Consider the following 13,022-nt stretch of genomic DNA (forward strand, 5'->3'; position numbering starts at 1 on the left):
TCAATGTTTGTTAACATTTAAACAGATCGCCCTGAGACCTTATTTTGATTTAAACCCATAATATTTAAAACACACATCTTTGCAGAAACTCAAGGACATAAAGACTTCGCAGGATGCCAGCAAAAGACGGAAGGTACTGGGTATCACATTGTGGGTCATAGCAACGGCCCGAAATGCCTTGCTGGTGCTGATCACCAGCTCTGTTGCGTACTATTACGATAGAAAAGGACAAAGACCCTTCATTCTGACTGGCACGGTGAAGAGTGGTATCCCAGGATTTCAGCTACCTCCTTTTTCAACGCAGATTACCGGCCCGAATAACACAACCATCGATCTGAACTTTCAAGATATGGTCTCGGAGTTGGGAGTCAACATAGCTTTGGTGCCGGTCATTGCAGTATTAGGAAATGTTGCCATTTCGAAGGCTTTCGGTGGCAGTGGAATAAATCCAACTAAGGAACTGGTGGCTCTTTCACTGAGCAATGTGTTTGGGTCGTTCTTCAGTTCAATTCCAGTAACAGGATCGTTCTCCCGAAGTGCGGTGAATCATGCCAGTGGTGTCAAAACTCCGATAGGGGGTATCTACACGGGTACCCTGGTACTACTTGCGTTGGGATTGCTTACTCCGTATTTCCAATACATACCGAAAGCTGCGTTAAGTGCGGTGATCATATCCGCGGTTATCTTCATGATTGAGTACGAAGTTATTCGCCCCCTGTGGCGATGCAATAAAAGGGAGTTGATCCCAGGAGCTGTAACCTTCGTGTTGAGTTTGATAATTGGAGTAGAACTGGGTTTGTTGGCGGGTGTTCTGGCTGATCTGGCGTTTGTTGTGTATCGCACCGCTCGACCTGTTCTAGCAGTTGACGTTACTTCTACATCTACCGAAGTTCAGTACATCATAATACGACCACGTCATAGCCTTCTCTACTTCCCTGCCGTAGAATGGGTGAGGAACGTAATTTCTAAGGCCATCAAAAGACATGGAAACATTCCCGTTGTATTGGATTGTCGGATAGTTCATGGTACTACTACGTGCATAATTTTGCATAAGGTGCTATAACTTTTGTCCCTATGTTTTAGAATTCGATTACACCGCAGCCACTGGACTAGGCGCTCTTCGCAAGGAACTCGATATCAAAAAGGTTCCGCTGGTTGTTCTGGGTGCATCGATTGAGGTTCATAAGATGTTAAAAGAAACTCTGAAAAGTACTCTTCTGGAAGCAAGCAACGAAGAAGAGCTTGAAGCTGTCCTCCAAGAGCTGTGCAATGAAGGAAAGCGTGCCGAACTGCGCGAAGTTATATCACCTCTGTTATCCCCATCATCAAAACACCAAAAAGTACCGATTTCAGTGGATGAAGAATGATTAGGATCTTTTCGCTTTATTAAGCACGTACATAGAATAAGTAAATTTTGATTGAATCCACTTCTGTATAGAACTGAAAAGTGTTCTCTCTACAATGTATCTCCCGGGATTATTTAATGTTCCTTTGTTATATTCGAATGTTAGTAATGTATATATTTACCGTTAGTATAACAAAAAATGTACACTAAAAAAACATTTTACTTTGAATCCGAAATCCTGTGTAGTTAATTAGTTATCTTTTGCCGTAGATTATATACAACATACAATATACAATTATATACAACAATTGATTGAATGCATTTAACTATTGAAAAATTCAATTTTGCCAGCTAATGTTGAAATTGCACTTTAACAGTAAATTGCCTACATTCCGGCTATTACCCATTCTGCATAAACATGCATAAAATGTTGATGATCAAATTTCGTTTCCACTATCGCACTATACGTTATTCTACGTTCAATTTGCGGTCGTATCTTTGATACAACCCTCTACTTTTTATAGGTTTTGTTTGATCATGCTCATTTATTCGCGTTCATTTTTATAGGTTCTGTTAGGTCGTTTTCATTGGATTCGTTCTCATGACAGTGATCGACATCAAATTGAGGCATGTCCACATACCTACCTGCTGCTATATGCAACTTGCTCATTTCTATCCTTTAACGTGTTGATTAGATAAGAACACAACAAAAATACAAAGTTTAGTCATTTTAAAATCGTTGCAATACAGTTTAATTAGCTGTCGCATAACATACGGCAGCACATAATGCTAATTGAATCTCTCCTCTCTTAATTACGTTAGAAAAATTGTGAAAAGGCTGCGTATTGCTGAATTTAAGAGTTCAATCAAAGTTAATTGCCTATTTCCGGGGATTAAACCACCCGACTTGGACATTGATTTACAATGTTGTGAAAACTCATATGTGAATATGTACATTATGTGGAAGATATTGATTTGGAAAATGTATTGGAGGTAATCACTTTCCCTTCGATGGGACTCGTACACATGACCCTACAGTACGCTAGACTGGTGCTTTAATCAACTAAGCTACGAAGGACCTCCGTCGGCCTTCGCAACCTAGCGGCTACTGAATGAGCTCGAGATTCCCAAAATGGTCACATAGTCAAAACACTCGCAATCCATTTCTCAAACCAACACTTCTACATGTGTATAGTACATTTTCACATTAAAGGAGCGTGTGTATTTAGAATGTCTGGCGGCTATACACATTCTTCATCAGCAACTGTACTGATCAAGTGAGGTTGTGTAAGCTGTTTGCCAGTCGGTCGTCAAGCTCAGATCCGACCGCATTGCCTACCGCATTCAGCATTGCCATTTCTCCTACTTTGCATCTATCCATATATGTACTTCTCATGTTCTAGCAATCGCTAGAATTGGAAATGGGCTTTCATGCCGTTTCCATCTTCTATCATATACATAACTTAACTAATTCTGTAGGTAGGTCAACCACCCTTTCATTACTATTATATTGGCGAACCCGTTAACCGAGACGAGCCCCTGTCATATAACCTAACCCGCAGACAAGTAAATTGCGCATGAGCTCGTGATGTGTACATTGAGGTTGGAGAGAAAATCCCATGCCTTCATTCATTGGTTCCCTGTGCAATTGGGATTGTTCTGGTTAATTACGAAATGCACGGTCATCATGCTCATGCTCTAGAGTGTGCCCCATGCAAAATTTAAGCTCAGTCGGACATGATTTAGAAGGTGCCACAGATGATTTTGAGTCCAAATATTTTTGTGTCGGCTGCATTCGTTGATAGTCCTGCTTCATCTTTCTAGAAGATTGTTACCACTAAACGTTTATCAATTGATCGGCAGGCATAGTACCCACTTACCCCGGGGTACCTTACTTCGAAATTATGTTGCATTGTGTTGTTAAATCACGCTTACTGGAGTTGCTAAAAAGATATTTTAGTTACCAGATAAATATTATCGCTGTCGTCGCTGTCCGGAACATCTTTTGCTGGCGAGGATAGGGGATCTAAATGTCAATGAAGGAAAAATACATACGATTTGACAGTTAGGTACCACACATGTTTCGGACAGCAGAACAAAGAGAACCGAAGCGACAATCTTTATCTGGTAACTAAAATATCTTTTAGTTGTTACCATTGGCGATTGAAGGTTGCATAAAGAAGAAGAAGTCGAAGGATGATATTAAAAAAATATTGCACGGGGAAGCATACGGAAATTTTTTTAAAACTCTTCTCAAAAATTCTAGAAGCGATTTAATTAAAAACAGAAAGCAATACGGGGTTAAACTTTTCTTATAATGTGTATCAAGTATGATATCATAAAATTAAATTTGAAATCGAAAAATTGCGTTTATTATGCAGTAGAAGGAAAGTCCAACCCCGTACTGCTAACCGTTTTTAATTAAATTGCTCCTAGAATTTTTGACTTCCCGTATGCTTCCCCGTGCAATATTTTTCAAATATCATCCTTCGACTTCTTCTTCTTCATGCAACCTTTAATCGTCAATTTAAAATGTATTAAATCATAACGATGGTGAAACGCAACACTGAAATGAATGTTAGAGTAACTACAACCGCAAAAATATTCTTAAAATTACTAATTCACAAAGTTGTCAAAACAAAAACGAATCTGATTGAATGAACAACATGTTTATTTATTTTACCATGCGCATAAGGCAATCTGACGTTTATCATCTTTCTCTTGCACGCTCACAGGCGGGATAGGGTTTGTTTTCATACGGAAACGCTTCCGAAGCGTTTCCGTATGAAAACAAATCCTATCCTTTCCGTGCGCGTGCAAGAGAAAGATGATTAAACGTCAGATAGCCTTATAGTTGAAATAACAACAAAATGTGGTGAAGAAAAAACTTCATCAAGGCCGCCATATTGTGATTGAATGCTGGTGCACGTCGGTGATCACAAACAAGTGACGGATTTCATAATTATCGATTTTTCTTCGAAATATTCAGCAGATACACAAGCACAGGTTAGTATTCTTATCTTGAGAATTCTTCTTGTAAATTATCTTCTTAGAAACGATGTTTTCCATTGCAGTCTAGAGCGGCGACGAAAAATACCTTTCCCGGATGATTTAATTCCTGGATTGCCCTTTACGTACACGAAATCATGCTTTCGGCGCAACCTCAGAGACGACCAAGGAGACGACCTCCTATCATCATTAAGCAAAAATATCTATTTCGTTTTACTGCAGGTCAGAGAATTGCGACAAAAATGATTATGAAAAAGCAAGTGCTCAAGTTTTATAAACATTAATATTAATAAATTACCGCTTCGTGTAAACGCAGCAAATGCCAGGTAGACGAAAAGTGGTATTATGTTTTTGGAAATTATAATCTTCATGAACGGCTGCGGCAATGATATTATAATAAAAATGTTTTGATTTAGCAATTTGGTGTATTTTATATGAGTATCCAAAGTTACCATCCGTTACCACCAGTTACCATATTCACTACACGGTCATTTTCGTTTTAAACGATTTGTAATTGTAAATATTATTATAATAACAATGGAACATGATTATTTTAACCGATTGTGTTGACTTCGGAGCCATGGTAAAAATTAAAACATATTCTGTTGAGGATGAGCGTGATGCGCAGTCTGCACAAATCTAGTGGCGTTGTGCATTTAATTTAACCCTCTAAAATAGTATTTTTGACTGCCAACCTGTTTTCAGTGAACCAACGCAACGCAAACGTATCCATTGTGTGCCTCTGTGGCAACCTTTACCGCGCATGTGACAATCCAGTGACCCCTCAACTGGAGAAAATGACAACACTCGTCACTCAGATGCGGTTATGAGTTTGTGAGTACCTTCCAGTTCTTCGTTCCATTCCAGTATTATCAACACACAGAACAATCCAAATCAACACAAGCATGGAAAACTGCTTTTTGTCGTATCAGTGTGTTCGTTGGTCAAGTGGTTGAATCAGCAGCCTCGCCAGCCCACAAGCCGAACCGCTTGAAATTGTTCCTTTTACGCTCACAGTATCTTTGAGTCCGCAGTCGTTTTCACACAGTGCCAGGTAAATTCAATAATTTAGTGCAGTGCTTGTTATTTTTAGTGCATTCATTTCATTGCTAAGTCGCCAGGTGGTAATGATGATAAAAACAAGGATATTTCATCGCCGAAGTGGGATGTTTGGGGAAGAAACATGATCAAAATTCTATGCAAATCTACAACGTGTACACTTGCAAATGATAGAATGTACATTCACGGAATAAAGCCGGATCTGTGTATCACAGCTCAGCACCATTAGCTTCTTTAACAGCATAAAATTGCAGATAAACTGATAAATAACTTGTAATGGAAGATTAATCCATCAAATTTACGAACATATCAAATAGCAGAGATCCACCATCCCTTACCGTATTAGTGAGTGAGTGAGGTCATTATAAATTTCCATTGCACGCTTCCATCTGCCGAGCTGGGGTGGATATTGGTTCAGTGCTGCTGATCGGTGTAGCGACCTTGGCAAATTTTGTTCTGTTACATAACAAATTTTGTTCCGCTAAAAATCGATATTTCAAATCCTGGTGGTGCATAAGATGTCCTATATTCAAGTATGGCTTTATGTACTCTGATGTACATAGGATTGCTGCCACGTGGTGAGACCAGTGGCGTAGCCAGGGGGGTGGTTTTGGGCATAAAACCCCCCCCAGAGACATCATTTTTAGAAGAAATTTTTTTTTCGAAAAAAAAAATGTTCAGAAAACCCCCCCCAGACCAATTTTCTGGCTACGCCACTGGGTGAGACAGATGCGTGGTGCAATGCATCTATATGCTGGCGCGGTAAACATGCTCAAAATGAAACAGACTTTAAATTTAAATTTAATTTAATTAGCATGACAAAGCATTCCATGTATGTTGAGGTAGTTTACATGGCAGGATCCCGTGTTCCAAAGTCTTTTTTCGCTTTTATGTAATCAGTTTTTGAACACTGCCTGGGCTTTTAGCTGCATACATATATACTTTGCAGTCGTCAGAGCTTGTTATCTTATCAGTAGGATTGCGACGCTCTTTAGAACCGAAATCTTTTCACTTGTATTAGATGAAATTTAAATTATTGTTTTTAAGTGCATACCTTCAGACTGTCATAATGAAAAATGCATTTCCTTACCAACGAATTTTACAGTAGGCTTTGGTAGGTTTCATTTTATCCTTATCAGATTTTTTGGAGATCATTCCTTAAACTCGGTGAAAACCCAAAGCATTTATTATAAAAAGAATGTTATGCTTGAGATTGAACACAGTTTTTTTCTTTATTTGCTCGCATGGCATCTCCTACTAGAATCCCTGGGAATCTACCGCCTCACAGCTTCATGAGGTAAGAGCCCAAAATAACCGTCTTTTGCGTCTTGTTAATCATGAGTTACTTACAATATATCCAGAGAAGTAAAATAAATTTTCAACCCAAATAATTTCTTTTGGAATAGCTTTAATATTGTCCATGCCTGTGCAATATGTACATTGAAATAAACAAAGGTAAATGTGCACTTAATAATGTTATCTATCTCTCTAAAGTGCTATTTTGACCTCTCTCATTACATATGGGAGGCTCCTCTATTTCTATGTGTTAATCTGGTTTCTTAGTCTGGGCCTTGTCGGGGCCTTCCTTAGCCGTGCGGTTAGATGCGCAGCTACAAATCAATAACATGAAGAGGTGTCTGGATTCGATTCCAGGCAAGTCTAGGAAATTTTCGGATTGGAAATTTTCTCGACTTCTCTAGGCATAAAAGTATCATTGCTTTAGCTTCTCGTAGAAATCTAACCTCGCAGTTAATAACTGTGGAAGTACTGGTTGAGATGCGCGGCGGTAATATCTCAGTGGGAGATGTAATCTAAATAAGAAGAAGAAGGTCTTCGATTTTTTTGTAGAGTCAACAAAATGTTTAAAAAAAAGTGTAACATTAAAAAGTAGACCACAATATTACCCTGTTGTTAGTATCTTTCTACAAAATTAATTTTAATTTTCTCCATTCTATTGCAACTACACCATCACCATCATCGTATCGATTCAACAACGAACGAATGCGCTCGCCCGAATTCATCGCCCTCCGTCTACCGCACGCCATTCCGCAGCTCGTGTGATACACAGTCCGTACCGAGTCAGTCATTGTCCAGCACTCAGCCACAACGCAACACAATGTTCTCCGCCCTGTTGGACGCCGCGCGTAACTCGCCCTTCAAGGCCCCATTCAGCCGGGCCCAGTGCGAATCCAGTGAGCAAAAGTCGCTGGTGCCCTCGAGTGGGCGCACCATCCAGGCTGCCTCTACCAAGGAGGTCGAATTCGGTTCGAACGAGTTTTTCGGACTGTGTGCCGTGGGTGGTATTCTGTCCTGTGGTCTGACGCACACCGCCGTTGTGCCGCTAGATTTGGTCAAGTGCCGTCTGCAGGTCGATGCCGCCAAGTACAAGAATCTGTTCCATGGCTTTAAGGTCACCGTCGCCGAAGAGGGTGCCCGCGGTCTTGCCAAGGGATGGGCTCCGACTTTCTTCGGATACTCGGCACAGGTGAGTAGTCGTCACGTGATTAGGTTTTGGTGCAGTGAACTCTCATTTTACTCGATATTGAAGTGCAAATCGTCGATTGCGGGATAATCAAGTTGAATACCTAATAACATAGATCATAGAAGCCACGGTTTGCATCAAGTTACATATCAGAAGAAACACTCATTGAAATTTTATCTTACTACCATGGCTATCTTAGATCAGCTGACAAAGATAATTTTTTTATGATTTTCTTTTCGTGGGTGTCGCGAATCACATGATGATGTCTGAACCGTATTCATCATGCGCTCCGTCATTGATAGCTTCGTGGCGCATCATGCAGTCAATTATCGCAAAGCTATCTTTCCGTGCTGTCAATGGAAAAGCGTGATTTTTGTTATATGCTGCTGGCGACGCTTAGATCAACAAGATTCAAATATGTTCTCAGTAAATACCACTACCTGCTTGTATATGCTTAAATAGTAACAGTTATTAACTGTTATATGTATTGCGTACAACTTGTTCAAGGAACTCAGTAGTATTTCTGGGACTGGGAAGTTTTACGCCGGTAACATCGATGTATGAGTGAAGACAACTGAGCTGTTGTTGAAGCTGGTGGTACGTAATCTGTCTAGATTAAACTGGCCTTGAAATTTTTCATTACCTCCATTCCGCTATTTGCCATTATATTAGTAGCGATGCGATAAACACTGGAGCGGGTAGGTTCCTACTAGATGGTTACGTAAACTATGCGCAGCAGTTTTTTCCAGTTTTGATTATTTCTTTTAGTATCCCGAATAAGGCTATTGATCGGACTAATTAGAATTTTTTTGTAAACATTGCTTTCCTCATTCAACTGAAAGTAGCTTAATGTTAGACATATTAGTATATCATTTTCAATAAAATTCAAACATGTTGAAGTAGTTTACAGCCAACCGAGGACATTATTTTAATGAGCACAGAAAATAGCATTTAAATAAAATTGCTTGTATTTGAATAATATAAAAATGTTATGTGGAAAACACTAACAAATTTGAGATATTCAAATTCAAATCTACATGTCTCAATGTCTACCACGTTTGTCGTAAACTTTTCGTCGCTGAGACGGTGTTTAAACTCTTTTAAATTTACCTGCAAAACTTCGAATTTTAACGAAAAAATATTCAAAGCTTCTTCTAAATTTGCAACTGAAAATATGATGATTTTCCAACGGTAAAACGGTCTTCTTCTATGGCTCTACATTTTAACTGGCTAACATTTTATCAGTTATTAATTGAAAGCGTTTCTATGATAATTATCCTGGCTGTGCATGTGCACAGTTCGAAATGGACAAATTGATATTAAATTTGCGAAAAAGAATTCACGTGTCTTGGATGGACTCGAACGCTCAACCTCCTAGATAGGCGTGATAACCCCTACACAACAAGACACTTAAAGGTCCCGTTTGCGGAAAAGCTATCAGAATCCGAGTACCAACCTCCACCGCGGTTAGCTCTTTTTTGCAAATTGAATATCTTTCGGATGCTTGATTTGTCCAATCTCCACATGTGCTTTACTGTTGTATAGTCCACAGCTTTTCTATGCCCACCATTGCTATCTTGTGTGGCAAGTACAATGGATACACTATGTCCAGGGTGTCGAGAATGTTTCCCACCTGAAAATATCCGGATTGGTAATCCTACGCCTTTGCTCGTAAGGCTGTCTGGTGACCCTGTTTTTAAGGGTAGTTCTTTTGAAATTTCAAGGATATTTTTCCTTTCTTGTATACTAAGTACCGGCAAACGGGGTGACTTGCAACACTTGCGTTTTCCAAAAGTTTATGTTTTTTTTACAATCAAAGATAAACTCAAACAACGACTTATGGGTCATTCCGCGCTAAGTGATCGAGTACGTGCAATTTACCAATTAAAAAATAATGAAAAATACCTAGCACATATTAATTTTGGTCCATTATTTTGAATAACCATACGACCATGGTGATTAAACCGCCCCTTCGACCAAAAACCCCTCCCTGTTTTTGGAGATTTTTAAAAACATGCTGTTTTCAAATATCGATATCTTAGCCCATGATAAAGCTACAAGAAACTTTAATACCAGTTTTCCGCTTGAAATTTGATGAAGTTTTAAGAAAAAATACTTTAAATGCTGAGCAGTGTTGCCAACTATATTATTTTTTTCACAAAATAATAAAAAAGCATTTTTCTCAAAATACGTATATTTTTTTCTTCGATTTCTCAACGGATTCGAGCTTAACAGACTTTTTCCAGTCGGAAACACTTATCGATACAAAGTAAAATGCGCCGTTGCTGAGATATGGCAGCTTTAGTAAATCTTATTTGGGTCATTCCGCGCCAAGTGACCGAGAAAAAGTGAAAACTTGCAGGTGAATACTATGAGTTCTAACCAAATCAGGTGGATCTACTTAGGGGTCGTACACTTATTACGTGAGCAATTTTCCTGGGTTTTTTGATAAACATTGATGTGCCGCAAAAGACAACTCTATATTCATACTTGAGTCCCTTTTTTGTCCTAAAAATGTATACCAGCTTTTAGATTTGAATCTTATAAGTAATGATAAGATTTGGAATACTAATAAACGAATGACTAAAGAACAACAAATTTTTAGAAGTATATAGCCTTCTTTAGGTATCCAAAACAGGTGAAAATATGAATGCTGAACTGTGCTGGTCGTCAAAATCCATGTCCAATCCAAAAACAATATAAATTCAATTGAAAAATCTATTCGAAATCCAATCCGTATCTAAACCAAATTCAAACCAAAGCAAATCAGAATCCAGTCAAATCATATACAAATCCAATTCAAATCAGATCCAAATTCAATCTAAATCTGATCCAATCTATATCCAATCAAAATCTAATCCAATTCAGATCCAAATCTAATCCAATTCAAAGCTGATCCAAACCCTATCCAAATTCAATCCAATACTAAACTAATCCAAATCGTTTGAAATTCAATCCAAATCTAAATCCAATCCAATCTAAACCCAATCCAAATCCAATCATTGAAGGAATATAAAGTAATTTATTATGATTCGATCAATATAACTCACTTCTTATTAAATTTCTGAAAATCAATTAATTTTGCACCTTGTGGGTTGCAAATAATATTGGATTCTGCTAGACCCACCTAGCATATCCAAAAAATTGGGAACCTCTGTACTAAGGAATTAAAAAAGATGGGGTTCGAAAATGTAGCGTGGTTTATGGGCCACCCCTTATGGATTATAAATTTATGTTCTGAAAAAAAAATTTTAAGAAAAAAAAAATTTCTTCTAAAAATTTTGTTTTTAGGGGGGGGTTTGTCCAAAACCACCCCCGTGGCTACGCCACTGGTTCTAGCGAATCTTACTGAAATATATGCCCTCTTCAAGGAATTTTTTTTTTACAGAATTGGATTTATCAAATTCGCCGAACATCGGCCGCCCGAATGCGTTTTAGCAGGAGCAGCAGGCACTCATACAGTATGTGTATGTGTAATCCACGAGTACTTCAAACTGGTGTTCACGGGAGCAAAACTTGTTCTCTCTTGAAACTTGAAGTTAACAGAATCAAAGCATTTCCCTCGTTTAAAGATCTATTGAAACCATTGAAACTGAACCTTTGTAGCCTACCAGCAGAGCTAATTGAGCAAAATGCAGTCATGTAACTACTGTCCTAATGCAGCACCCAAAATGAGTGCTATATTGAAATTTATGCAACCCATTTGAGTTGCATAATGGTCATTAAATCACCCTTTTCGTTGGTATGGAAAAGTAGGCCGTTTTATCAATCAAAGACGAACTGTAAACCAAGTATTATGATCAGGAATTGCAAAAATAACTTTTAACCGATAAGAAAATTATTTTGAGCTTTTTAGTGGAATGTTTTCACCTGTCATAAGACGAGTTTATACAATCCCATTGAATTCCACCACTTAATTGTATCTTGACAGATACGTATTTCGACCTCAACAGTAAGGCCGTCTTCAGTGTCTCGTACTTGACTACTTGTAAGCAGCCTGCGCACACCCTAGAGCCATTCGCCATCATCCTCGATAGTGCCGCTATTGCCTTCACAGCGCACTTGCAGACGTAGTCGACATGACTTTTGAAGCTCAACTTATCGTCGAGCATCACCCCACTTGTTTCAGACATTTCTTGGAGGTGATGTCGCAGTCACCGACTCTAATTGTCCCCTCCTGCACCGATTTCCGGTTACGACTATCATCTCCGATTTATGTTGCGCGAACTGTAGCTTCTTACTGCGCAACCATTCCTCTACTAGAATCCTGTTAATACCGAAACCTGATCGAAAAGGTTTCAGTCAATTCGAGCTCCTTGGTGGACTCTCCGTACACGGTCATGGTAACGTCATCGGCGAATCCCACTAACTTGACTCCTGGCGGGAGCTTCAACCTCAGCACACCATCGTAATCACGTTCCACAGTAATGGACCCAAAGTTGATACCTGCGGGACACCTGCCGTGATGGAGACGCTAACCAAGCCCTCGTCTGTCCCATAGATTGATACTCGATTCTGGAAGTAGCTTCCCAGAATCTTGCACTCCCAGTCGAAGCAACGAGTTTGCGACTCCTTCCAGCACGCACTGTTGAATGCATTCCGCACATTGAGTGTTATTACTGCACAGTAACGTATACCGCGTCGCTTGCATTCGATGGCGACCTCTGCAGTGTCAACCACCGATTCGATGGCACCCAGAGTACACCGTTCTCTCCGAAAGCCGAATTGCTCGCTCGATAGTCCTCCCGCCTCCTCCACGAATAGCAACAGCCTGTTTTGGATCAGCTTCTTCAGTAACTTCCCCACCGTGTCTATTAGACAGATTGGTCTGTACGCTGACGGGTCTCCTAGTGGCTTGCCCGGTTTCGGTTACAGGACCAATCTCTGTCTCTTCCATACATCCGGGAATGTCCGCTCGTCCAGGCACCTCTGCATGCCTGACCTGAACATGTCCGTGTTGGTCACTATGGTTGCCTTTAACGCTATGTTCGGAATCCCGTCCGGACCAGGTGCTTTACTCGGGTCGAGGAACTTTGCCACCGTCATTAGCTCCTCCACCGTTACCCTTGCCACCTCTTCGTTATCTGCTCCTATTCTCGCTGCTAGCGGCCAATGGGTTGGGCCGTG

The 13,022-nt window shown here is 39.7% G+C and overlaps 2 protein-coding genes across 7 annotated transcripts in view; both read left to right on the forward strand.

Annotated features, from left to right (window-relative positions):
- The window catches only part of LOC134227315 (sodium-independent sulfate anion transporter), a 44,683-nt gene extending 43,110 nt beyond the window's left edge, over window positions 1-1,573 (forward strand). For all 5 annotated transcript variants that reach the window (XM_062708697.1, XM_062708702.1, XM_062708700.1 and 2 more), the window contains exons 4-5: window positions 86-1,025; window positions 1,084-1,573. In XM_062708697.1, the coding sequence (XP_062564681.1) occupies window positions 86-1,025; window positions 1,084-1,367 (1,224 nt within the window). In that variant the 3' untranslated portion in view covers window positions 1,368-1,573. The remainder of the gene's footprint in view (window positions 1-85; window positions 1,026-1,083) is intronic.
- The window catches only part of LOC134227317 (solute carrier family 25 member 3-like), a 61,688-nt gene that overhangs the window by 43,112 nt on the left and 5,554 nt on the right, over window positions 1-13,022 (forward strand). The window contains exons 1-2 of one of the 2 annotated variants that reach the window (XM_062708705.1): window positions 5,250-5,408; window positions 7,466-7,898. In XM_062708705.1, coding sequence (XP_062564689.1) covers window positions 7,530-7,898 — 369 coding nt within the window. In that variant the 5' untranslated portion in view covers window positions 5,250-5,408; window positions 7,466-7,529. Of the gene's footprint in view, window positions 1-5,249; window positions 5,409-7,465; window positions 7,899-13,022 lie in introns of those variants that run through there. The other variant, XM_062708706.1, reaches the window with a different exon arrangement.

The sequence above is a fragment of the Armigeres subalbatus genome, chromosome 3 (assembly GCF_024139115.2).
Source record: "Armigeres subalbatus isolate Guangzhou_Male chromosome 3, GZ_Asu_2, whole genome shotgun sequence".
Classification (NCBI taxonomy): domain Eukaryota; kingdom Metazoa; phylum Arthropoda; class Insecta; order Diptera; family Culicidae; genus Armigeres; species Armigeres subalbatus.